General features: G+C 43.8%; 1 protein-coding gene across 1 annotated transcript in view; it reads right to left on the bottom strand.

Annotated features, from left to right (window-relative positions):
- Positions 1–2,115: 2,115 nt before the first annotated feature.
- Positions 2,116–27,422, bottom strand: part of LOC148147076 (uncharacterized) — a 75,508-nt gene continuing 50,201 nt past the window's right edge. Inside the window, exon 2 of the mRNA XM_087996219.1 lies at positions 2,116–2,154. Within this exon, the coding sequence (XP_087852345.1) occupies positions 2,116–2,154 (39 nt within the window). The remainder of the gene's footprint in view (positions 2,155–27,422) is intronic.

Raw genomic sequence — 27,422 nt, 5'->3', positions numbered from 1 at the left:
CTGGTAGTACTGGCGTCTGAGATACAGATGCAGATGATAATCTTATATGATGGTGCAATAAGAACATTCACATATGACCCATGGCCGTTTACAAACCAACAAGACAATAAATTGGATAATAAATATTTATGCAGGGATTCTGGTGGCGCTAGTGACTGGCACTTTGAATTAGCTATCACGGCTACAGGGACAACTGACCCGGGAACTACGTATTCTATTATCAAGGTAGGAGGTGCCGGGGAGAAAGTGAGGTCTGCAGATGCTGGAGATCAGAGCTGAAAATGTGTTGCTGGAACAGCGCAGCAGGTCAGACAGCATCCAGGGAACAGGAGAATCGACGTTTCGGGCATAAGCCCTTCTTTAGGAGGTGCCAGGGCACAGATGATAATATCCAAGACTCAGAATAGCGATGAGGGAGTCTGTGAAATAGATAGACCCTTCTCTGACATCATTAGGCAGGTGAATATAGTGGCTTAGTCACACCTCCACCTACCCCCGAGATGCAGTGCAGTATTCCAGATAGTAGCACCGGGGCATGGCAACCAAACAAACCAAATCATGGACCTAACCCCAAGCAGGGCAGAGTGCATTAATGTCACGCCCGAACCCGGAGGGAATCGTCAGCCAACTCGGTATTGGAATTGGCCCTGCAGGAGGTAAATGGTGTAAATGCGACGCCAGTAGGTTGGGAGATGCGAAGGACCATTGCTAGATGCGAAGGGAGCAGAGCATGTGTTTTGGCTCTAATACAACACCGGAAATTAGGCGTTGGCTACTTGCATACACGCCAGCCATTTCTGGCGGCACTGCCCATCGGTGGACTGCTGAACGAATTACAGAGAGCCTGGGGAGAAATGCTACCTGTCTGCTCCCGCGGGCGGCGACTACCCTGCCACTGATAAGGGAAGCAATTAGGGCAAACCTCGCGCCACACCCAGATATCAAGGCCAACTGCAGTCCCTAGGCTGACACGTTTCTGACCACAGCCTCCTATATGGTGGAAGGGAGGGGAGAAACGTGTATTTGCACAAATGGCTCACCGCCCTCTAGAGAGGATTAGGGGTATTTAATACTACACGTTCTCCTAGTTGTAGGACTGGTAATGCACATAATGCTTTGTATAGGACACTGCTTGTGTACCTGGCTACGCCGTTTGCTTATGAGTGCAGTGATATTCCAAATGGTAAAACAATCAGTGGCCCCACAACAGGAGGTGTCCGATTGCGAGGACCACACCATACCCTGACGTTGACGAGTATGACGTGTGAAAATGGGTTGTGTACAGGGCACACAAGGGCAAGTGATGACATCAACACATAGCTGTGTTACAGGTAGGAAAAGCCTGGTGCTACCTAAGCAATTTGGATGTAGCACGATGTCGCTTTGTATAGTTTTTTTTTGGTGTTTTTGTAAAATGCCAAAAGGGGGAGATGTAATGGAAAATTAACACAATTAACATTTGCCGTGAAATCTGAAAGAGAATACTTTGCTAAATCTAATACTTCGATAAAACTAACACTTTGCTAAAATTTTAAGTACATAGCCTGACTTTGCTCGATTGTGCAAGCAGACAGTTTGGCCTTGCAAGTCTTGAAAAATCAGTCACATTCAACAGGAGTCAGGGAAAACATACGCAATCATAGCAAGAGCCGAATGTTCCCAGTTCATGTCAGTGAAATGCAGTATAAAAAGAATATGCACAAGTTTTTCAGCGCCTTACATGCGGCATCTTGCAAAGTGTATTGGGCCCCCTGCAGAGGTTACGGTAAAGCTTTTGTTTTCCTTTTGCTCGCATTTGAGTAATGTCGATTTAATTTCAACGACACACGTTCAACAAATAACCGTCTCCTTCTGCATCACGAAGTTGGATCAACAACCTGATGGAACAGCAACATGGGATTTGAGAGAGGTTTAACAAGGTATGGTTCATGTGAGGTGCAGACTCTGCTAGGTTATTAACCCCCGATCTACCTGTTTATTAAGGAGGAACTCCAATAAACTAAGCCACAGCGTCACGTTAAACTAGGAGAGAGGGATAAGCAGATTGATCCAATACCTCTTAAAGTTTACAAGAATGACAATGGTCTTGTTTTAGGGCTCAGCAATGGAAAACAATTACACATCAAATTCAGGAATCCGTTTCACTTCTCGAACCTGGAACACAGGAACAGCAGAAGGAGATTATTCGAAACTGTTACAGTAGATTTAGCAGGAGGATGTTTCGTGTCTGGATCCTGATATAGTTTCAGGAACAGGCCAATCAGCACGTCCACACTCCAACACAGGAGCCATAATAGACCATGCAGCACCTAGATCGTGTTAAACACAACAAGATGAGGCCATTCTGCCTTCTAAGTGCTGCAACACAAGAACTGGAAGACGCCACAAAGTCACTGGAACTTTTCACACTAGGTTACGGCTATTCAGTCGATTGAGTCAATTGCACAATAATAGCAGACGGACATGAAACCATTTGAGATGGTTTCTTATTTGAACAAGGGGGGCAATTCATCCACATTTATGTTCTTTGGGAACAGGAGAAGACCAATCACACCGTCGTTGCGATTTCACGGATATAGGAGGCAACTGTTCAGTTTCTCCAGCCTGTTGTGAAGAAACATGAGGAGACACTTCAGCCACTTGAAATGGTGCAGCAAGTTTCCATATGTCCCCAATCCTCACATGAAGAAAAAGCAGAAGGCATTCACGTATTGTTTGGCTTGGTCATGAACAGGAGCAGGAAATTCAGCTCTTTGAGACCATAATATAGGAACACCAGGACGACATTCAGCGTATCAAGACTATAATGTAGGAACACCAAGAATCCCATTCAGCACTCGAGTGTGGAAAGTAGCAACAAAGTGAGTCTAATCAACCACTCGTGCCTCTTTCGCGGCAATTGCAGCTGAGATTTTTGCCGTCTTGTGCCTGTTACACAGGAATTGAAAGGGAATGTGGAGACTATAGAAAGGGAAGAACTTCTATTACATTCGGAAGCCAAACACCCAAGTTCAGGGAACGATACAGAGAGACATAAACATTCGGGTTAAAGATAGAAAGAGATAATTAAGACAGAAACAGAACATGTTGAAATATGGGGGAAAACACAGGGGAGTACTTCTAATTGGAGGAGTGAGACCTTGCTAGATCCAATCACAAGAAAGAGACCATTGATTAAAGGCAGTGCCAAATCAACTGAAACAAGTTGTTACATTATATTCTGAATCTGCCTCACAGAACAAACGCAGACGGTCTAAACTGAGATAGGTTGTTTGCTCAGAAAGGAGAGCGGTGAAGACTATGTTCCTGTAATTCTCAGTAAGCTAGACTATCTGCCCAGCATGGGGAATATTGAAAATCTTGGACAGTATATTGCTGCAATAGATATCTGTTAAGCATGGGAAGATTTGTAGTCCATACTGTAAACGACTGTGAATGGGGCTCCCAAAACTTTATGTTTCTGTATCTCCATGCATCAGCTTGATGCAAGGTCTTTTTTCATGTGTGCATTCGTGTGTGTATAACAGAGGCGATGATAGATGTGAAAATCATTGTCTGAGAGAGAACACATATGGAGAAAATCAGTTCAAGTATGAACAATAGGCGAGTTGGGGATGATACACAGAGAGGGACTGAGAAACAGTTAATGGACAGGTGTGAGGATATGCTTGAGAGTATTAAAGTAAAGGCATTGCCAGACCCAATAACAACATCAGTGCGCAAAGGAATGACAGAACTATGGGGAATTTTTTGTGGGTTCAGATAAGAGCCGTATGGAATTGACGCAGATTAGCTTCTGCAGGTTTGAAGCTGGGAGTTTTAGCAGCAGATTATTGGCTTCATTAAGACTGTCTGTCATAGCGCAAAGTTCAAACAGCAGATGCGATGAGCCAGAGATGTATATCCTACAGGTGTCAGTAATTATAATTAGGAGTGGGCAGGTTATGGTGCAGAAATCAAATCAGGACCAAAGGGATCACTACTGTTGCCAGTTATTTGTTTCAGCCTCATATATTTGTCAAGGATGAGATGGAGTCGAAGGAAGGAAATTGAGTTTGCAATCAGAATAGAAAACAGTGTTCTATGCTCCCAATATTTAAATATCAAGGGCAGTGATACAATGAAACATGGTTCACAGCTAAAATTGAGTAGGTCAACATACAGACCCATGAGTAACACTGCACGAAGCAATGAAGGAGATAGTGAATCATCAAGTTCACTGATGCAGTTAGTACAGCTTTTTAAAGTGGATATCTGAATTCAGAGTCTCAGCAGGAACATTAGGAGCGGCAAGAATGGTAGTGTCAATGAAAAGAACAGTGTTACAGTCAAACATGATTTATAGAATAAGTGACTGAACTGTGTGACTTACCAGAGACACCAAAGAAAGCACGGACTGAATAATCAAAATATTGAATAATATTCGATCCAACATGATAATTAACTTCGATCATAATATGTAGATGAAAGCCAAACATCCCAGTATAAACTTCTGTCCATTGTTAGAACATGCCGTCTAATGTTCTCAGAATCTGATCAATTGTTGGAATATCATAGTCGAACGTTCTCAGATTCTGATGGATCCACCCCCTCTCTGTGGTACTGTTGATCCCTGTTAGTACTGTTGGTAATGCTGCCGCTCATCCGATAGATTAACACATTGAATGGAGCCGACTTATAATTAAAAGATGGAAACCCTCCACTGGAATGCTTAGATTATTTGGAGATTGACATTATTGACAGTCACCAAAGGAAGAGGTGAAATTTACACCTTCCTTACATCACTTTATGTATCACAATAAAAGGAACATTTCCTCGATCTAGATGGAATGGATGAGGTTGGCTGACCATAAACTTTCAATATTATAAATCTCTTCTCCCTGTATGTAGGAGCACTGTCAGAACACTGCAGGAATGTATATGACAGAGATAAAATAACAGAGCACCTTTACAAAATGTCTGCTGGGCATTTTCTCGAGACCACAAAATAGGGTAACAAGATTTACTGCCCATTGCCTTTTGTAATTTCACTCCTCTTGTTTCGTGAACGTTTATAAATTCTTCCAAACCTCGAGAAATCATCCAAAACATTTAAACTGCCAATTAGGAATAGGAGGAAGCAATTCTGTCCCCATGTGTCATTTGCAGAAGGATAGGAGAATGCCAACAGCCTCCCTTGCCTGTTATATCAGGGTAATTCAGCCTCTCTTGTCTGTCACAGAGGGACAGAAGGAGGCCATTCAGCCCCTTGACCCTGTCACAGAGGAACAGGAGGAAGCCATTCTACTTCTTTAGTCTGTTATGCAGTAAGTATTAGTTTTAAAATACTTATAGAGAAATTAGTCATGACATAAACATTAAGGTTTGAGTAAGGACAACCTTGTACGTTTTAGGCTGGCTCTTTAAAAAGTTGCTTGAGAGAAGCTATTGGCATGAAAGTGGTCGGCCTTCACAAATGAGATTAAAGAGTCTAGCGACAGTATAGTTCTTTTCATGAGGAGTATAAGGATGGTAGCTGTAGAGAACGCTGGATGACTAAAAGGATGGAGGTTCTGGTCAAGAAAAAGAAAGACGCATATGATAGGTGTAGGTATCAAAGATCAACTGAATCCATCGAGGAGTACAAGGACAGTAGGATAATACTCAAGAGGGAAATCAGGAGGGAAACGTGGCGACATTATATAATTTTGGAAGATAGGGTAAGCAATAATCCAAAGAGTTTCTGCAAACATATTAAGGTCAAACGAGTAACTGGGAGAGAACAGGCCCTTTTACAGTTTAGCAAGGCGACCAACATGTGGAATCACAGGATTTGGGGAACACTGAATAAATATTTCGCGTTCGTATGTACTGTGGAGAAGGATACGTGATGCAGATAACTTGAGGAAATGAACAGTGATATTTTGGCAAGTGACCCTATGACAGAAGATGAAGAGCTGTCCATCTTAAAATGCATCAAGGTGAATGACTCCCTGTGTTTAATTTTTCCTCTCTTTTTGCAGGGGCTTTCCCCCGTGTCGTAACAGAGTCAAGTTTCGTGAATGTGCTTTATTCTTGAGGCAACTGAAATAACTCCACAGAGGTCGGCATCCCATCACCAGAGAGAGTACTTGACACTGATCCAGCTCCCTCAGAAGCAGCTCTCAGGGTGACAGAACCAGAGACACTCCTGTTCATTGTGTGTGTGTGTGTGTGTGTGCAAATGTGAGACAGTAAAAGACACAAGGAGTACAAATCTTTATTCCATTTCCACGATCAGGAAGAAAAGAAACACCCAATTGGCCAGTGACCAGCAGTGCCCTTCACACCAAAGAGCAATGCTGTGCGATCAAACGGTGAAGGGGAGGGCAGGGATTAAATCAAAATAGAGTTGGAACTCCCTGTCTTTAAAGCGACTCCTGGATAGGCACACGGGTTAGTTTGGTTTGGAGAAGCATGGAAGACCTGCACAATATCGAGGGCTAAATGGCCTGGACTGTTCGATGTTCTCTGACCTGATCAGGTGTTTCACATAATTCATTGGGAAGCTCGGAAACTAATTGTTCAGCCTCTCGCTGAGGTACTTGCATCATGGACAGTCACAGGTAAGATGCCAGAAGACGGCAGGGTGGCTGATATTGTGCGATTTTTAAAAAACAACTGGGAAGGAAAAGCCAGGAACTGTAGACTGGTCTGCCAGATGTCATTGGTGGGTAACTTGCTCCAGGGGATTCTGAGAAACTTGTTTTTGGAAAGGCAAGGACTGAGCAAGATAATATGGCTTTTTGTGTGGGAAATTATATTTCACAAATTTGATTTAGATTTTTGAAGATGTGACGAAGTAGATTGGTGAAGGGGCGGAAGTGTGGGTAGTCCATATTGTCTTCCGTAAGGTGTTGAAAAAGATTCCTCATGGTAAACTGGATAGCACTTGTTAGATCACATGAAATACTTGGAGAGTTGGAGGTAATTGACCCGAAGGTAAGAGATGAAGGAAGTGGTTGAGGACAGTTTTTGTTTTGCACTGGAGGCATATTTCCAGCAGAGTGCCATAAGGATCTAATGGATGTTGTAATAAACATAAATGATTTGGATGTGAATAATGTAGGATTGCCTCGTGGATTTGCAGGTAATATCTACGTTGGTGATTTAGTGAACAGTGAAGATGGTTAACTCAGAGTACAACAGGACACTGATCAGATGGGCCAAAATGTCGAAGACTTGCTAATGGAATTTATGTTCTACAAACTTAAGGTGTAACGGTGTGATGAGCCAACTGGGGGCAGAAGTTATAGGTAGGATTTTGGGATATGTTGCCAGCCACAGACACCAAAATATAAATCATGGAAGCTCTGTAGTGTGGAAACAGGCCATTCGGCACATCGTTTTACACTGACCTGCCAAACAGCATCTCGACTCATGCAGCCATGCATTACCTCGTTAACCTGACATTTCCTACAACCAATCCACCACAACCAGGATACTGCACAGCAGTTTAACAAGGTCACTGCTCATGTTGTACTGTGGGACGAAAGTCAAAAACAGTGTTGAAACCCACACAGACCCAGGGAGAATGTGCAAACACCACACATGCAGTCACCCAAGTTCGGAATCAAAGCTAGGCGCTAGTTGCCGTGAGCCAGCAGTGGTAACCACGGAGGCACATTCCACCCCCGTGACCAGCGCAGAGTTACTGCATTCTCCTACTTTCTCTGGAACCATCACATCTGTTCAGGTGATGTCGAGTTACAGTGGAGGACTTTAGGCATGCCCACCTTTTCTCTCGCACGAGGATTTACGTTAACCCTCCCAAACTCTGATGGACAGGGCCTTCAGCTGCAATTGTCCCATGTCTTGCACTTCTGCCCTCAACCCCTCCCCCTTTCCTATATTAACCCAACCATTACTACTGTGGTATACATAATAATTGACTATTGAAAAATAAAACAAATAGTGCATATGCTTGAGATCTGAAACAAAAGTTCTTCGATTGCAGCGTCCTCAGATTTGAAATGTTCACTCTGCTTTCTTCCTTCAGATGATACGAGTCCTGCTGAGTTTTGCCAGCAATTTCTTGCATATCTGATGCCATGCTTACAACATGCACAAGATTTGCAGGTTTGCCTTTGAGAGATAACACCCACCAGTGTTTGTTTCTTCTTGCTATTTCTAAGGTCCAGACAAATTGTTTCTGTATATTCTGAGCGCCGTGGGTTGTGGTGAGATTAATTATAGATTCAGCGAGATGTTCCCTGAGGCCTTCCTCGATGTTAAGCTAAGTTCGCTGCGTCAGATTTGTCGTTCTCAAGGGGAATGGTGAGATTTTTCCCGGGGATCCCCTTGTGGTGGCTGAGTGGAGAATCACAATGATCTCCCTACAATTATGTACGTTGCTCCCGATACTTGCTCTTACCTTGGGAGTAAATTCAGAGCAGGTAGGCATGGTCTGCTCTCATGGCCCTCACTCCTGGACCTGGGGGAAGGGGAAGTCCTGACTGTGACCCTTGTCACCCGAGACGAGTTTATTCCCATGCACAAAAGTTTGGGGAGGGAAGTAATGTCACCCTGCCTGCCATGTACAGGCTCAATATCAGGGTCTGTGCAAGTTCTCACCACACGACTGTGCTTGTCCCAGTGCACTAGGGGGTTTCAAAGATGGCACAGGTTCCTTGGGATTCTGGATAATTCCAGGCTCTCCCGTGGTGGGAATGTTGTGCAGTAAGAAGTGGGGGAAGACCGATGTGATTCTCATGGTGAGGACCCAAACAACAATTAATGTTTGGTGAGTTTGGTGAGATCCCCTCAGCCTCATGTTCGAAATCTCTCCCCAAACCCAAATCAACTGGCACTGTGCATAAAAAAACAATCATTATGAAGATGAATCCATAAGATCATAAGGAATTGGAGCAGGTGTCGGCCATCTAGCCCCTCAAGCCTGCACTGCAATAACGCCAGGGCGAACCTTTTCATAGACTCAGCTCCACTTACCCGTCCTCTCACCATTACCCGTGATTCCTTTACTCTTCCAAAATCTAGCTTTGCTTTAAAAGCATTCAGAAAACTAGCCACACGTATTTCACTCAACAGGGTATTCTACAGAGTCACGTGAAGATGATCCTCCCCAACTCTGTCCAAAATCTGGTCCCATTCATTTTGAGGATCCTCCTAGGTTTAAGTTTCACCCAACAGTGAGAACAACCTCCCGACTATTACTGTATCTAATCCCTTCACAATGATATGTTAGCATAAATCACCAATCATCCTTCTATGTCCCCATGAGTATAGTTCCAAAGTACTTAATCTCTCTTCATTATTCAACGCTCTCAATTCTAGAAACACTTCTGCACCGATCGAATGTGAGTACGTTCTTTCTCAAGTAAGGAGTCCAAACCTGTATACGGTATAATCGGTGTGGCGTCATCAGCACCATTTACAGCAGAATCTTTATGTTTTTAAACTGTATCCCTTCAGCAATGAAGGATAATATTCCATTTGCCTTCTTAATTATCTGCAAATCAATGTTTTGTGAATCCTGCACAAGGAAAACCAGGGTCCTCCGCATAGCAGCATGCTGCAATTTTTTACCACATATAAGGTTGTCCATTGTACTGTTATTCCTGCCAAAATGGATGAACTCACATTGACCAACATTGTACTCAATCTGGGAGACCCTTCCCCACTCACTATACTATCTCTACCCCTCTGCAGACGTTCAGTGTCTTCTGTACACTTCGCCCGCCCACTTATTTTCTGTCACCTGCAAACTTTGTCACACATGAAATCATCTACGCAATACCCTGATCAATGGATTTAAGATCCTCCTTTTCAATCATACAGATGTCATTCTTTGTTAGGAGATCTACCCTACCTCATCTTTAGTTTTGTATATTATCCCTTAATCTAAAATCGGGTGATGGTTCAGTTCTTAGTGTTGGTGGTCCGATCACCATGTTTCTCTAATGGCATTAAATCATATCCATTTCTCAATCCCTTTTGAGAATATAAAACATTTTGCAATAAAGTACGTTCCATCAACTTTTTAAAATCATTATTCCCATCTTCACTTTCGCCTTTATTTCTCATACTGACGCCGTCAGGAAACAGTGTGACACCGTCATACTCACAGAATCAGGCTTGATGAGTCATGTTTCAAGAAGTCTCATCACCAACACTAGGGATATCTGTTCTTCCGGCATGATAGACACACCAGTGGTGGCGACACGGTGAGATACAGTCGGGAAAGGAGATATCCTGGAATTCCCCAACATTGATTCCAGAACCCGGGAAATCTCATGGTAACAGGTCGGAGATTGTCAAGGAAAGTTACTGATGATAGACACCTACTGCCCTCCACAGTATTCCTCGGAGGAAGCACTGAGGGTGCCAATGACATAAAACTTAGTATGGGTGTGGGACTTCGAAGTCTATCACCAAGAGTGTCGCCATAGGCCTACCACTGACTGAACATGGAGAGGCCTCAAATACACAGCAGCCAGACTGGGGGAAGTGATGGGGGAACCAACAAGCGGAAAACATCTTCACAAGAACAATTGTAACAGATGGATCTGCCCCGACAGTATCTGTAGGACCAGCCAGCACACGGTCCTGGTGGAGGGAACATACCAGCCACAGATTGAAGATACCGCCTACTGTCTTATGTGGCACTCTCTCCTGTGCAGTAAGACATGCTCTCAAGGACCGAGCAAATGGAACCTGCACCTCCATGGCGCACTGTGGGCTCGCAGGAGCTGCAGCATTAATGGTCTTCCCTCCATGATAAAATCAGAAGTGAGCTGTTCACTGATGGTTCCAAAATGATCAGCACCAGTCACAACTCCACCCATGCTAAAACGGGCTAATCAGACCATCAGAAAATTTAAACAGGAACAGAATGAGGTCATTCAGCCGTTCGAGTCTTTTACTCCGCCTTTGAAAAAGATCTTTCAGTCTCTCATGTGTGTTACATGGAAAATTGAAGGGAATATTCAGCCGTGCAAAGCTGCTACACAGGAATACTGGAGGGACTGGTTACTGAGATGGGAACTGGGCTAAATTAGGGATAAATCAGTATATATCAGTTTGACAGAAATTAACGACTCCTGTGACGCAGTGACCAGTGCTGGGGCCTCAGTTACTTGCCACTAATATCAAGGTTTTCGAAAGATTTAACAAATGTATTCTGACTAAAATGGGCAGGACGTTAAGTTGTCAGGAGGCCGTGCAGTATCTCTAATTGGATAAACAATGGATGATAATTTGGTACCTGGAAAATAACGTGGGTAACTGTGAACCTGTTACTTCTACAGGAAGAATGACAAGCTATATATTAATAAATTTGGAATGATTACAGGACTCCGTGGTAAGTGTGTACTGGAGGATTCACGCTCTCGTTCCCAAATGGGAAGTGTTGCTCCATCTCCTTGAAGATCTGCTCCCCGATGCTCTCAGTGGTCCAGTTGATCTCAGTACACGCTGGCTATTTTTATGTGCTTGGATGGCGGTGTGGAGTGCTGGGAGTGTGTGTTTTGTGCTGTGTATCAAGGGGAAGGCCTTTATCGGATAGGCAATCCTTTCTTTTGACGTGGAGACTCGAGGACAATGAATGTAGAGGCCAGCACAATGAGTTTTCACGAACATGGTAGACTGTGCATGGTCACACTGCAACATGAACTGGGGAAGGGACGGAGGATCCAATCACAAGAATGAGAACTAAAAGCATTGCCAGATCAGCTGAAATAGCTCGTTAGAACTTATTCTCAATCCAACACAGAGAACCGTTAATTCAGAGGAGATATCTGTTCAGCACAGAGTGAAATTCAAACTCGGTTCAGTCTAACCGAGCAATCTGCCGAGTGCGGAAAAATGTGCAGACCATACAAGTGCATTAATCTATAAACTCTGACTAGATATGCGTCTAACGCTGGGAGCTATCCCCACCACAGCAGTGTATTCATCCAGACACACCAGATATCTGTCCAGCACTGGCAGCTATGCAGATCACAGCAGTGCATTGATCTATAAACCCAGACGAGATATCTGTCGTGTAGCACGAGCTATGCAGACCACAGCAGCACAATTGTATTCAGGCTACTCTCAGTGAAGCACAATGGAAGAAGTTAAGATGGAATTTCGGCCACTTTCTCTACCTTGCAATATTTTTCGATATACTCTTCCAATTTTTAGTGAGAATGGATTATAAAGTCCCAAACCCAATGTCAGCATATGGGCCAGCAATGGACATGCCCATCTCCTTTTACTAAGAGGCAGCATTGCAATGAATTGGGCAAAACTGCGTTGAGTCTCCAAAGTCATTCTTTGAAGAAGGAAACACATATCCTAAAGATAGTGGCACAGTCAGAACGTTCCATCCGGAGCTTCTCTGCTCTGCCCACTCTTTATATATACCTTTATTATTCTGTTTTCTGGAGAGGCTTTTTTTTTCCAAACTTATAACAGTTTAAATTTCCTCGATTTGAATGGAGGAGGTCAGTCCCAGACAGGGGGCAGTCGCGAGGATGGGGTGCTCGAGAAATCACGGTGAAGCCTGGAGACTGGGCCGACTACAATCTGGATACTGGACTTGGTGCGGCCTGGAGAATGGGCCCGATGTGGTCTGGAGCCTGGGTCTGGTGCGGTCTGGAGACTGACCCTGGTATGGCCTGGAGACTGGACGTGGCATAGTGTAGAAACTATGCCAGTGGCCGCCTGTAGACTGGGCCTGGTGCTGTGTGGTCCTGGAGAACTATGGAGACTAGGCCGGTATCGTCCGTTGACTAGGTCAGGTACACTCTGGAGACTGGGACCCGTACAGCCTGGGGACTGGGCCCATTACGGCCTGGAGGCTGAGCACAATGTGGCCATGAGACTGTGGTCGCTGCAGTCTGGACACTTGCCCCGGTGCAGTCTAGAGACTGGGCCCAGCACTGTCTGGCTACTGAGCCTGGTGCAACCTGGAGACAGGACTCGGTAGTGTCTGGATACTGAGCCCAGTGCGGACTGGATACTGGGTCTGCTTCGTTGTGGAAACTGAGCCTGGTATTTTGTGGAGACTGGACTGGAGCCGCCGGGAAACTGGGCCCAGTGCTGTCTGGCGACTAGGCCTGTGGAACTCTGGAGACTGGTCCCCATATTGACAGAAGACTCGGGAGACTGGGCTCGATGTACTCTGGATGCTGGCTCCAGTGCATTCTCGAAATGGAGCCCGGCCCAGTGTGGAGACTGGGCCCGTTGCGGTCTGGAGACTCTTTGCTGGCACAAACATGTGTGTCAGGGATTGTAATTCGTGTTGGTTTTTTTTTCTCTTTTAGTCTTCTTCTGGACTTTCAATTTTCATTCTTTCATTTTTGAACTAAATCCCTAAGAATCTGTTCCAAGATTCCTTGTACCTAAGATGGCGCCATAAGTGAAGCCATTGCAATGCTTCCACTGCATTCCTTAAAGTGGACGTGACATTGAAGCCAATTCAGTTCAAATGTGAGGGATTAACTGTCTTTGATGGTTTTTCCAAACAGAGCTGCTGCTTGTGCAGGGGCACGGGGTGGACAGTAGAGGTTGGTATTACATCACTTAGAACACAAGATGGAGAGACAAAGAGAGAGAATGAGAGAACGAGGAGACGCATTTTGATCCTCATTTCAATGGATTCACTCGCAAAACAACAGAAATCCAATTCTCAGAGACGCAGATGCAGAGACAGACACATTAACACACTAAAGCACGAACACGTAGACACACACACACACACACCCACACACACACACACACACACACACACACACACACACACACACACACACACACACACACACACACACACACACACACACACACACACACACACACACACACACACACACACACACACACACACACACACACCAATGCAGACGTTTGGCTCCTAGTCGCTGCCTTGCCATTCAATAAGATAATGGCTGATCTGATCCTGTCATCACCTTTATTTCCTCCTGGGAATTAAGGCAGAGCATGCGGTTCAGCTGTTAAAATGGGTGACTGTAATTCCATTAGTTTGAAAATAGTTCTGGAAAAGGATGAGCCTGGTACAGATGTTAACATCATAAATTAGTGCAAATCCAATTGCGATGATATTTGGCAGCAAGATTCAAAAAATGATTGGAGAAGCTGTTCGCAGTTAAAAGGGCATCTGGCAAGTCGGAGTGTTTCAACGCGAGATAGTGAGATTTCAGGGACAGCACGTTCCTGTTCGTATGAAGAGCAATGTCGGCAGGAGTAGGGATCAGGGCATGGCAGCGGATTTGAGTGTCTGGTCAAGGGAAAACAAGCAAGTATATGTCAGGTATAGGCAGCAGGGATCAATGGAATCCCTTGAGCGTAATGTTTGCCGGAGTATACTTACCAGGGAAATCAGGAGGGCAAAAACGGGGCATGAGACAGCTGTTAAAGTTAAGGAGAATTGAAAGAGATTATATTAGTATATTAAGGGCAAAAGAAAATCTAGAGCGACAATAGGGCGCCTAAAAACTTAGACAGTCATCTTTGCGTGGACCCACACAAGCCATTGCGTTTATGAGGTTTATTGTCACGTGTACTCACATGAGGACAGGGAAAACTGTGCAAGTCGCCATATATGACGCAATCTTCGGCACAAAGTTCCCCTCCCCCACCAAAGTACAGGATCTTGATATAAAGCAGAAAAGTAAAGAAAACACATTTAAAATGTAAGGAATTATAGACATTCTGGTAAAAGTGGAAGCACAGAAACACTGTTAACATTTGAACAACGCACGACATATGTCTCTGACTATGCTGGGTTCACAGTCCTCACAAAGTATCGAACGCACCCCACTCCGATGAGTTAGAGCCAGTTCCTGCTCAGTGGGCGAGACAACCATGACAATGTCGCGTCAGTATTTACTGTGGAGGAAGACATTGAAGCTGGGGAACTTAGGGAAATAAATCGATGCAGTGATATTTTGAAATGCGTCTACCTTACAGAAGAGGAAGTGCCAGAATTTTGAAAATACGAAACGTTAGAATAACACCCAGGGCCTGTTCAAGCATACGTTTTTCTACTTGGATCTTCGTGAGATCCAACAAGATGCTACATGGTAGCCTGGTTAATAAGGTTAGATCACAGGGGATCAGGAAGAGCTTCTAAATTAAAATATGAGGCAGATGTTACAGGGAGAGATTTGCTGTGACCAGCGGTGTGAAACAGGACCGGTGCTGGGGCCACTGTTTGTTATTTTGAGAAATGATTTGGGTGAGAATATACAAAGGATGGATGGTAACATTGTAGACGACACTAAATTGCAGTTAGATGGCAGTGAATAAGATCATTTAAAAGGAAAATGAGATCATGATTAACTGCGCCAGTAGGCCGAGGATTGGTATGTTGAACTTCCTGCAGATAAATATGAGGTGCTGGCTTTTTCTTTCGACAAATCAGAGCAGGAGTTACATATGTGGACGGGGTGGTGTGGAAGGCAGTAGGTACGATTACCTTCATCAGTCAGAGCAGTGAATATAGTAATTGGGACATGATGCTGTGGCTGTACAAGAGGACAATAAAGTCAAATTTGGAGTACTGTGTACAATTCATAATGCCCTGATGTACGAAGAATGTTATAAACCGGAAAGGGTGCAAAATATTTACCAATGATGTGAAAGAGACTGGAGGTCTTGAGGTGTAAGAGTAGCCTGGAAATAACAAAGAGAAAAGTACAAAGAAAATTTACAGCCCAGGCTGCCCTTTGGCTTTCCAAGCCTGAGCCAATCCAAATCCACTGTGTAAATCTGTCACCCAATTCTTTTTCCCTCTGCTCCCCATGTAATCATCCATCTGTTCAGACGCATGTGAAATGAATCTAACGTGCCTGCCTCTCTACCTCTGCTGGCAACGCGTTCCAGACACCTACCACCCTCTTATAAGGTGTTTGCACCGAGTATCCCCCTTAAACTTTTCACCTCTCACCTTGAAAGCGTGACATCTCATTAGTGAATCCTTCACTCTGGAAAACGCTTATCTCGATCTACCCTGACTATATCTTTTAAGATTTTCTAGACCTCAATAAGGTCTCGCCTCAATCACCTTTTTTCTAATGAAAATAATCCAAAGCTACTCAACCGCTCTTCATAGCTAGCACCTTCCATACCAGACAACATCCTCATAAACCTTGCCTGCGCCCTTTCTCAAGCCTCCACATATGTTTGGTGATGCGGCGACCAGAAATGTACACAGTATTACAAATTCGGCCAAACCTTGTCTTGTACAATTTTAACAGACCTGACAGTTCTTATACTCAATACCCCATACGATGAAGGCAAGCATACTATACGCCTTCCTGACCAATCCATCCACCTCTGATCGACATTCAGGGTACAATGGACTTGCACTCCCCGATCTCTCTGCTCATTAACTTTTCACAATGCCATTCCGTTTACTGTATAATTCGTTCTAAAATTGGACTTTCCAAAATGCCTGGATTGAACTCCATCCACCACTTCTCTGCCAACCCTCCAGTCTATCTATATTCTCCTGTATTCTTTTACTGTGTCCTATGTTTTCTGCTCCTACACAAATCTTCGTGTCATCTGCAAACTTGCGGATTATACCAACAGTGCCCTTTCCCAGATCATTGAGGTACAACATAAACAGCACTGGTGCCAGCACTGATCCCTGTGCAACACCACTCGTCACCTTTCTCCATTTGGAGAAATTTCCTTCAACGACTAGTCTCGGTCTCCTGTTTTTCAACCAGTTCATTATCCACCTAGCTCGAACACTCTGCACACCATGTGACTTCCCATTCTCCGTTAGTTTACGTTGGGAACCTTATCAAACGCCTTGTCAAAGTCTATGTATGTGACATCTACAGGCCTTCCTTCATCTATTAAGGCGGTTACTTACTCAAATAATTCAAGTTGGTAAGGCACGATCTCCCCTGCAGAAAATCATTTTGCCTATCACTGCTAAGTCCATTCTGTTCCAAATATAAATAGACTTTACCTTCTCCAGCAACTTTCCCACCACTGATGTCAGGCTAACTGGTCTGTAGTTAACCGAAATATTCCTAGTACCCTCTTGTACAGGAGGACAAATGAGCAATTTTCCAATCCTCCAGAACCTCACCTGTGTTTAAGGATGCTACAAAGTTAGCTGACAGGGCCTAGTTATTTTCTCTCTTGCCTCCCTTAGAAACATGGAGTACATCCCACCCGGTCTTGTGGATTTGTCCATCTTAATAAGCTCTAGCCTACCAAACACATCGTACCTACTTTTGTGAACGTGATCCAGAGTAATCTATCTTCTATCTCTCATCTCAATATTCATCATGTCCCTCTTCTCAGTGAACACTGATGCAAAGTAATCATTCAGAATTTCACACATCTTCTCAGGTTCAAAATGCACCCTTGCTTCCTTCCTTATCCTTTAGTGGACCAATCCTTTCTCCAGTTACCCGCTTGCTCCTGATATGCGAATAAAAGGCTTTGCGATTCTCATTAACTGTTCTCGCAAAAGTTATTTAATGACCACTTTTAATACAACAAAGAAAATAGAAACGTAGGCCCTTTAGTCCACGATGTGGTACCGAATATTAATCCTAATGTAAAATTAAATAACTTAAGCTACACACCCCTCAGCTGTCTGCTCTCCATTTGCATGCCCAGCAGTCGCTTCAATGTCCCGAATGACTCTGCTTCCACCATCACCGTTGACAACTCATTCCATGCATTCACAACTCTGTGCAGGAGGAACCTTCCTCTGACATCCCGTCGATACCTTTCTCCTAATATCTTAAAAACTACGCGCTCTTGTACCAGTCAATCCTGCACTGGGGAAAAGTCTCAGGCTATTGACTCTACCTATTTCTTTCATTACCTTGCGTACCTCGATCAGGTCACGTCTCTTCCTCCTCTCCACAGGTAAAAGTCCGAGCTTGGTCAACCTCTCTCCACAAGGCAAGCCCTACAGTCCAGGCAACATCCTGGTAAACCTTTGTTGCACTGCTTCCAAAGCCTCTGTACCTTTCCTACAATAGGGCGACCAGAACTGGACACAATATTCCATGTGTGGTCTCACCAGTGACTTGTAGAGCTGTAACAAAACCTCGGGGCATTAAATTCGATCCCCCTGTTAATGAAAGCCAAAACACTATATGCTCTTTAACACACCTACTCACTTGGGTAGCAACTATGTGGGACCTATCTACTTGAACACCAAGATCTCTCTGTTCTTCCACACTTCCAAGAATCCTGTCTGGAATCCTATATTCAGATTTCGAATTAGACCTTCCAAAATGTATCACCTCATATTGTCAAGGTTGAACTCCATTTGTCATTTTCAGCCCAGCACTATATTTTACCTATGTCACGCTGTAGCTGCAGTATTCCTTGATACTATAAAAGGACCTCCAACATTTGTGTCTTCTGCAAATTTACTCACCAACTCTCAACCTACTCACCCAACTCATTTATAAAATGTACAAAGAGCACAAACCCAAGAACAGAGCTCGGTGGGACCCACTCAACACTGACCTCCAGGCAGAATTCTTTCCATCTACATGCACTCCCTGCCTTCTGTCATCCAAACAATTCTGAATCCAGATAGCCAACTCTCCCTGAATCCCATACTTCCTGACTTTATGAGTGAGGCTATCATGGGGAACCTTATCAAATGCCACATCTACTGCGCGACCTTTATCGACCTGCTTTGTCACCTCCCCAAAGAAAAATAAAATTTGTGAGGCATGACCTGCCGCTCACAGGAATGAAGAAGGGCTTGTGCTCGAAACGTCGATTCTCCTGCTCCTCGAATGCTGCCTGGCCTGCTGTGTTTTTCCAACACCACGTTTTTCCACCCTGGTTCTCCAGCATGTGCAGTCCTCACTTTCTCCTAGTCATAAATCCTATCCCTCAGAATTCTTTCCAAAACTTTGCTGACCATAGACGTAAGACGAATTAGTCTGTAATTGCCAGGGATTTCCCTATTACCCTTTTTGAAAAGTGGAACAATATCCTTTCTCGCTTCCTGGAGTAGCTTAGGATAAATCTGGCCTTTACCTGGGGACTCACCAATCATAATGTTTGCCAAAGTTTTCAGCACATCAGCTTCATCGATTGAACTATACAAGTTCCTCAAAGCTCCCATTCGAAACAAAGTCCCTTTCCTTCGTGACAACCGAAGCGAAAAGACTCATTTAGAGCTTCCCCTTTCTGCTGATATTCCATGCACAATTTCCCTACGCTGTCCCTGATCGGCCCTACTTTATCCCTGATCATTCTCTTATTCCTTACGTATGAGTTAAATGCGTTTTTCGTGCCCGATCCTGACTCTCCTCAGTCCATTTCCGGGTTCCTTTCTCGCAAACCTGTGATCCTCTAAAGCTGTGGTAGTTCCTTACTTCCTCCACCTTGTGTCAGCTATCTACTTCCTATTGGTGAGAAGTTCATCTGTTCTCGTCATCCCCTTCTTACCCGTCTCAGAGGAACAAATTTTTGCATCACTTGCAACACCTTCTCCTTAAACATGTCTGCTATGCCCTTTCTGTGGAACAATAACTCCCATGCTGTACTTCCCAACTCCTGTCTGAGAGCATCATCATTTCCCCAATTAAATATCTTCCCGACTGTAACTGCTGTCTTCCCTCTTCAAGACTTTGATAAATGTGAGGCAATTATGATGACTGTCACTGAAGTGTGCTCCCTACGCGAGATATGACACCGGTCCTGGCTCACCTCCGAGCACCAAATCCAAAATAGCCTCTCCCTTCGTTGGCCTGTCTACATACTGAGTAAGGAACCCCTCCTGAACAAACCTGACGAAAACGGCTCCATCCAAACAATCTTCTTTAAGGAGATACCGGCTGATTTTGGGAAAGTTGAAATCACCCAAAACAACAACTTTACTACATCTGCATTTTTCCATAAACTGCCCAATAATGAATTCTTCAATCTTATTAGTCCGCTTAATTCCTAGTTTAAGAATGGTCCTATTCTCCCGATATTCCACGCCGGCCCGTTCTGTTTTTAGCTACCTGAACTTTATGTACGCTTCTCTTTTCCTCTTGGCTAATCGTACCATTTCTCCTGTCATCCACGGTTCATGAATCTTGCCTTTCCTATCCTTTGCTTTCAACGGGGCATGCTTATTCTGCACTATTTTCACATTATTTCTGATTTCCTCCCACATATGAAATGTGGACTTCCCTTCAAATAGTTGCTCCAATCCGCATTTTCCAGCTTCGGCCTAATTTTTACAGAATTGGTCTTGGCCCAATTTAGTACGTTTCCCTTAGAACAACTCTCATCTTTTTCGATGAGTATTCTAAAGCCTACAGAATTGTGGTCACTGTTCCCAAAGAAATCCCCAAAGCAACTTCTACCGCCTCGCCTGGATCATTACCCAACACCAGGTTCAATGTGGCCTCTTTTCTCGTCGGACTATTGACATACTGCTCCAGAAAACTCTCCTGGACGCTTCTTATAAATTCTATCCTATCCAGACCGCAGTCACTAATTGCCTGCGATTAAATGTTCGTAAAATTAACATGTCTAATCACAACCACACTGTGGGCTCGATATCTTTCCAAAATCTGTTCACTCATTTGTCCTTCTACCTCACACTCACTGTTGGGAGGCCTATAATACAGCTCCAACAATGGAATTGCACCCTTCTTATTTCTCAGTTCCACCCATAAGCTTCATTACTAAAGCCCACCATGATGCCCTATTTTTGCTGAGCCGTGATATCATCCCTGACCAACAATGCAACTCCTCCCCACCCTTTTTACTTCTTTCCCTGCCCTGTCTGATGCGTTTATATCCTGGAACATTTAGTTGTTAATCAGGCCCTTCTTTCAACCAAGTCTCTGTGACCTGAATAACGACATAATTCCAGGCACCAACCCAAGCCCAACGTTCATCTACCTTCCCCAAAATACTCCATGCATGAAAGTATATGCACTTGAGGCCACCAGTTCTTTGCGTTCATCTTTGCGTTCTCTGCCTACCCTTCCCCTTATTAATGTTAACTTCATGATTCTTATAGTCTCCAGTTTCGACCTTGTTGTCTACTTCTCTGGTATTCTGGTTTCCACGTGAGTTTAAAAGTTCCCCAACAGTATTTGCAAAAACTTCCCCAAGGGCGTTAGCTCCAGTCTGGTTCAGGTGTAGACCATCCAATTTTTAATAGTCCCATCTTCCGCAGAACCGGTCCAAATGTCCAACAAACCTGAACCTCCTACACCATCCCCCAAGCCACATGTTCTTCCTGCCTATTCTTTCATTTTTATGTTGGCGAGCACGTGGAACCGGTACTAATCCCGAGGTCACGGACTTTGATAGTCTGGGAATTATTGTCCCTTTTGTGTAGCAAGCTGAATGGTGAACTTACAGAGTGTTATAATTATGTTGGACATGGATAGGGTAAATAGTCAAGGTCTTTTCCCCAGGGAAGAGGTGTCCAAAATCAAAGGTACATTGATTTTGGACACCTATGTATATTTTGTGAACATAAGACCCTATGACTTTATAAATTTCTTTCATCACCAAAGCTTTGTTGCTCTCAGCTCATTTCTAGGACAAAAGGCCTCTTCAAAGATCGTGCTCCTCTTACTTTGAAAATATCATTCTGAACATTGATGTAGTAAGGTAAGCCACATCAGGAGCAGCAAAATGATATTGAACCCCAACCTGCGACCTTTTGCCCGGTATACTCCCTCAGTCTACCATCACCAACAAGCCAATCTATAATTCAGCAATGAGTGTGTTGCACATGCCAGGATTAGAAACGTGTGTACTGAAACCTGATCACAACCTGTTAAAGATACTGGACTGGACTGGTTACACTCCAAAGACCAGAACTAACATCTGAAAGAGAAGGTAAAATGCTTTCAAGACCAACAGATCAGATCGAAACTCTTCCGTCCTGCCCCGTTTAGTCAAAAAATGGTGGTGAACGAATAAACAACTTACTGGAGTGGATGGCTCCACAAATATCCCAATTATTAAGAATGGAATAGCCCTGCGCATCAGGGTAAAAGCAAAGCATGCACTATTTGCGCTATCATCTGCCAGAAGTGTTCAGTCGATGATCCACCTCACCCTCGCAAGGATACCCACAGTTTCACAGATTTCCATGTTCAACCAATTCGATTCACTGCACCTGACGTGAAGAAACAGCTGAACAAAATAGATATAACAAAGACAATGGGCCGTGACATCGTTCCTGGAATAGGACTGAAAACGTCTGTTGCATGTTGTCCCTGGAGAAACTGTTTCATTCCAGCTCCAAATCTTACAGCTTCGCAACAACGTGGAAAATTATTTTGCTGTGTCCCATCCCCTAACAGAAGAATAATTGCAATTTGACCAATTCCCACCGCTTCAGTCCCATCAAGACAGTAACATTGGTGGGAGTTCTTTTTGACAGAGCTGCCAAGCAGTTCAGAAATAACCTGCTCAGTGTGGTCTGTGATAGGTTCCCATGTTGAAATTGTGTTGTTGTGGAAATGTCATTGGATTACTAACCACGCCAGACTAATGCTCTGACAGCTGGTGGAAATTAAAAAACATTTAATAAAATATCGAGATCTAAAATCTAGTGTCAGAAACAGTGACCCTGAATTCAGCGTCGACTGGAAGCACCACTTTATTCTCCAGTGTACTTTCAGGAATCAAATCACGCGTGCATTCCTGGTCTGGCCTAAACGTGACGTCAGGCACGCAGAAATATGAACTCTTCAATAGTTTCAGAAAGGGCCAAGCAGACCATCAATTATATCACATTGTTCTGAGGTCTTCAAGAACAAACCAGATAGAACAACCATCACCAGGCTCAGAATTGGAAAAAGTATCCGATACACAGTCCTGTAGGCCTGCAGTTCCCTCCTTCCGAACACGTGACGGCTTGTGACAACATTTGCAGAGTTTTCCCACAGACTGCACAGAAACATCGGGAAAGGAGGAGGTCATTCAACACATTGAGCCTCCACCCATTCTAATTCATTTGAGAATATCCCATCAATGCACTTTGCCCACAAAATGTGCATATTCCTTAATATGATTAACTATTATAAAAATATAAAAATAGACATTTGATTAATCCCTTTGGTTCATTGAGTTTTCTACCATAATCCAAAAATGATGGCTGTTGCTCTATCTCCACACCATTAGCCTGTTCACTCCCTCTAGTATATAGAAATCCTCATTTATATTCAGTGCCTTGACTTCCACAGCCTTATGTGCGAGAGAGTCCCCCAGGTTCACCAGTCTCTGAGCGCAGACATTAATTGTCATCTCAATGCAGAGTAACCTGTCTGTACCTAATACTGTGGGCAATTGGTTTAGACGTTCCAGCAAGATGAATTATCATCCCTGCTTCCAATCGGTTTCACCTTGTAAAAGAATTATATATGTCACTGAGATCTCCACTCATTTTCCTAAACCCCAAGGAATACAGGTTCATTCGCCCCATACTCCTCTCCTACACAATCCTTTCATCGCTGAGATCAGTGTGGCTCTACGCCGCTGCTCTCCGTCAATGTCTGGTGTCGTTTGTTAGTTAAGTAGTCCAAAACTTCACACAATCCTCCACAATGTTCTAGATGAGGTATCACCAAGCCCATGTACAGTTGCAGTGAGATACCATCACTGCTGGACTCAAATCCCCTGGAAATGAAGTGCAATACAACTTTTCTGTTCTTAACTGTTTTCCATTCCTGCAATATTGCTTTCGGTGACTGTAGTGAAAGGAGATCCAAATCCTTTTCAGTGATAGAGAAATCCATGTGGGTCTACGTACGCTGGTCAGCGTGCCAATGCCATTCCCAGTATTGACTTCTGGTTTCAGAACTCACTGTCCTGCATGGACCTCGCAGGGGTTTGCAGCAAGAAAAAAAGAAAATGACCATAATTCACCTTATTCTAACAACGTTCTTTCATCAATGCCTTTTCAAATGGTATTTTGACATTCTATTTTTCCCACCAAAGAGCACAACGTCAGATCTTCCCACATTGCTCTTCATCTGCCACGTATTTGCCCAGTCACTCCACTTGCCACAATCATCCACCATCGGTAAGTGCCATCAGCAGACTTGGAAATATTGCATTTGATCCTCTTAATCAAATCTTTGAGATGTACTGGGAATAGCTGAGGCCGAAGTACCACCGTCTGTGGTATCCCATGATGCGTCTGCTACAAAACAATGATATCTTTAAACGATACAGTGCTTCTTGTCAGCTCGCCCATTCTAAAACCATGTTCATGTATTAGCCCCAGTACCACTCGGTTTGATTTTGCACTCTCGGCTTGGGACTTTATGAAAAATATTCGTATAAGCTCAAATGCACTGCATCCATTGTTTCTCCATACTGCATCGGACAGTCATGTTAACTTTGTCGATAACTATTACTTGTAACACAAAAATTTTCTCCCAAACCGTATATTTACAAACATCATTGTGTTGTCGAGAATATGTTGATGGGAATGCACAGCAGATCAGGCAGCAACCGAGGAGCAGGAGAATCAATGTTTCAGGCATCAGACCTTCATCAGGAATGAGGTTTGTGGGACAAATCTGAGATATAAATGAGACGGGGTTAGGGTTGGGGAGAAGGTAGCTGAGAAGGCGATGTGTGTTTTAAGGTGAAGGAGAAGGTGATAGTTCTGAGGGACGAGGGATGGACAGTTCTGGTGGGCGGTGTCGAGTTGGAGGCTGAGGACTGGGATACTGTTGGGCGAGAGGAAGTGAGGAGGCTGTTAAAATCCACATTTATCCCATGTGTTTGTCGGGTCCAAAGGCGAAATATGAGGCATTCTTCACCCCGGCGATGATTAGCAACGGTAGGCTGGACCTGCATGTCGTTGATGGAGAGAGAGCGGGCGTTGAAGAGTTCAGCCACAGGGCGGTGGGGTTGGTGGGTGCGGGTGACCCAGAGACGTTCCGTGAAACGATCCAAAGAAGGGAAGACAGAGCGCCTTGTCTCTCCTTCCAGATTCCGCATGTCTCCCTGAATATCTGAGGCAGCTCACAGTACAACCTCCAAAATAACATCCCCAGCACCTGCACTAACTTTTCAATAGCAGGAGACAGTCAGAAGTTCCTAAGCTGCAACATAGATGCCTGACCATTTAGAATAATACTCGAGGGAATTCCTCGTGTTACTGAACGCACAATCAGCTGAGAGGGCATTACAGGCGGTCCGTGGACAGGCACAGACAAAGTTACAAAGACATGCGTCAAAGCTGCTGAAAGCCCCTCTATCCAACATGGAGCACCATATGGGACATACTGGGAAGAGAACAACGGCCCGGCACACACCAAGTCATTTTTTCTGATCTTCAAAATGCCAACACTCGATACACTGGGGAGTCAAAAGCTGAGGTCAGGGAAAGACACAGAGAGAGACAAGTAATTAATTAACTGCTAACATGTTGTGAACATATAGATAAGGAGACAGGAGAGTAGACCTAACTGGAGAAGTGAGACAATGGTTGGCCCAATCACAAGGATGAGAACATTCAATTAAGACATTGTCAGATCAGTAGAAATGGTTTGTCATATCAAGTTCTGAATCTGCCTCATAGACCCGCCCAGATAACATAAATGGGGCAAGATACCAGCCAGAATGGAAAGCTGTGCAGACCGTTCTAATGGAGTACTCCATAAATTAGACTATCTGCCCAGCATGGGGAGCATTGTAAACCATTGCAGTATATCACTCATATGCTTTATTTGAGAAATGTGTTGCATGGGAGGATTTGCAATCCATCGAGTGACAGTAAATGAACTCCCATAAATGCATATTTCTGTATCTCATTTGCGCATTATATGTATTTGTGTTGGTGCGTTGTTGGCAGTCGATTTGAAAACCGTTTTTTTTAGATAGAATACGCATGGAGGAAATCAGTTTAAATTTGAACAACTGGCAAAGATTTGGGTAATCAACATAGAGAGGCTAAGCACTGTGTTATAAACAGACAATGCATCTTTTTCAAAATGTGTTGCGATTTACATATGAAAGAAATAATCTGGGTCTTTTTCAATATATAATTTCAATTACATCACACTGTAAACTTTTGCTACAAATTCTGTTGGACTATAACTTGGTGACTTTTAACTTTGTACACCCCAGTCCAACACCAGCGTCTTCAAATCATGACAGAACGAATATGTTCCGTTAACCCCTTCCTTACGGATTTTTATATTATAGTAAAAGGGAGCATTTACTCGGTCTGGATGGAATGGCCTCAGCCTATCACCATGTACCAGGCTCAATAGGCTGAATGGCCTTCTCCTTAGCGTGTATAGCAGGCCGGAGGCATTAAATGACGCAGCAACCATTGGATGATGAACAGCCAGTAAACAGTATTTGCTGGACCTCTCACCCTTCTCAATTACGGAAAGAAAAACAAACAGCACTATTTAATCCAGGTGTCCTTTCATTAGCACCTCGTACAGATGCAGCAACATTTCTCTATGCTTTCACTCATTCCTTTTGCAAAATGTCGCAAATTTCAGCTTTCCACATCTTTAAGTGGGATCAGGCTCGTATGGGCTGAATAACTTCCTCATATCCCTCTTTAACAGGCGCATGTTGTCATGTTGCATGTTGTCAGGCGCATGTTGCTCTCGCCGTTCCTGAGCAGCAGTCGCGTTGCTCTGAAAGATGTCTCGATGTTTGAAAGGCCTTCATAACTGGGCATTTAAAACTTGGAGCAGCATTGCACAAAGTCAATGAACAATAAATATTTTTACATTGCTTTATGGCCTCTAGACATGGCCCCATAAGACATTTTATACAGCTGGTCTGTTGTTTTATCTCTGTCTTTTTTATAAACAGGTTGGGACATATACAACCCTGCACTGATCTGGCACTATTCACAAATACAAGAATTAAAATGATTGAAAGATTTATGGTCTATCCCTCAGCAACCGTCATCTATTCTGTTGTTGCAACACGCCGGTAAAAGCTTCCACTAATTAAACGACGCACACAGAAATGCTCATCTTGCCTATTAATCTGTTAAAGCATGGGTGACAGAGAACTACCCCAAATATCACTGTATTCTGTAACTCCAAAAGTGATAATTAAACACAAAATATTCCATCTCCGAGCGTCCTTTGTCTAAAATATTTAGCTAACTGTAACAATTTAATGATCCAATAAAGCCCCTATTTAATTTCCAGCCGATAATTTTCAAAACCAGCCACCAGTGTCGATCCTCCACTGCAGAACTGCCCGGGACGTCTTCAGCCTTCTGCTGCAGATTTGTTTTTGTATATGCATAAAAAGGTACCTTTTAGGGAGAGTCGCTTTCGTTCAATGGCAGAAGGTGCTCTTTTTATTGCTAAAAGAGCACCTTCTTTTGGCGTTCGCGTTTTATACCCCAAAACAGTGGATCATCTCATTGGTTCGATGCTGTCAAAACAGTAAAATTCAAATTCGGTTCACTTTTAGAA

The sequence above is a fragment of the Chiloscyllium plagiosum genome, unplaced genomic scaffold (assembly GCF_037043375.1).
Source record: "Chiloscyllium plagiosum isolate Xiang-an unplaced genomic scaffold, Cpla_swu_hap1 HiC_scaffold_18, whole genome shotgun sequence".
In the NCBI taxonomy this organism is placed as follows: domain Eukaryota; kingdom Metazoa; phylum Chordata; class Chondrichthyes; order Orectolobiformes; family Hemiscylliidae; genus Chiloscyllium; species Chiloscyllium plagiosum.
This window is presented reverse-complemented; position numbering and strand designations above follow the sequence as displayed.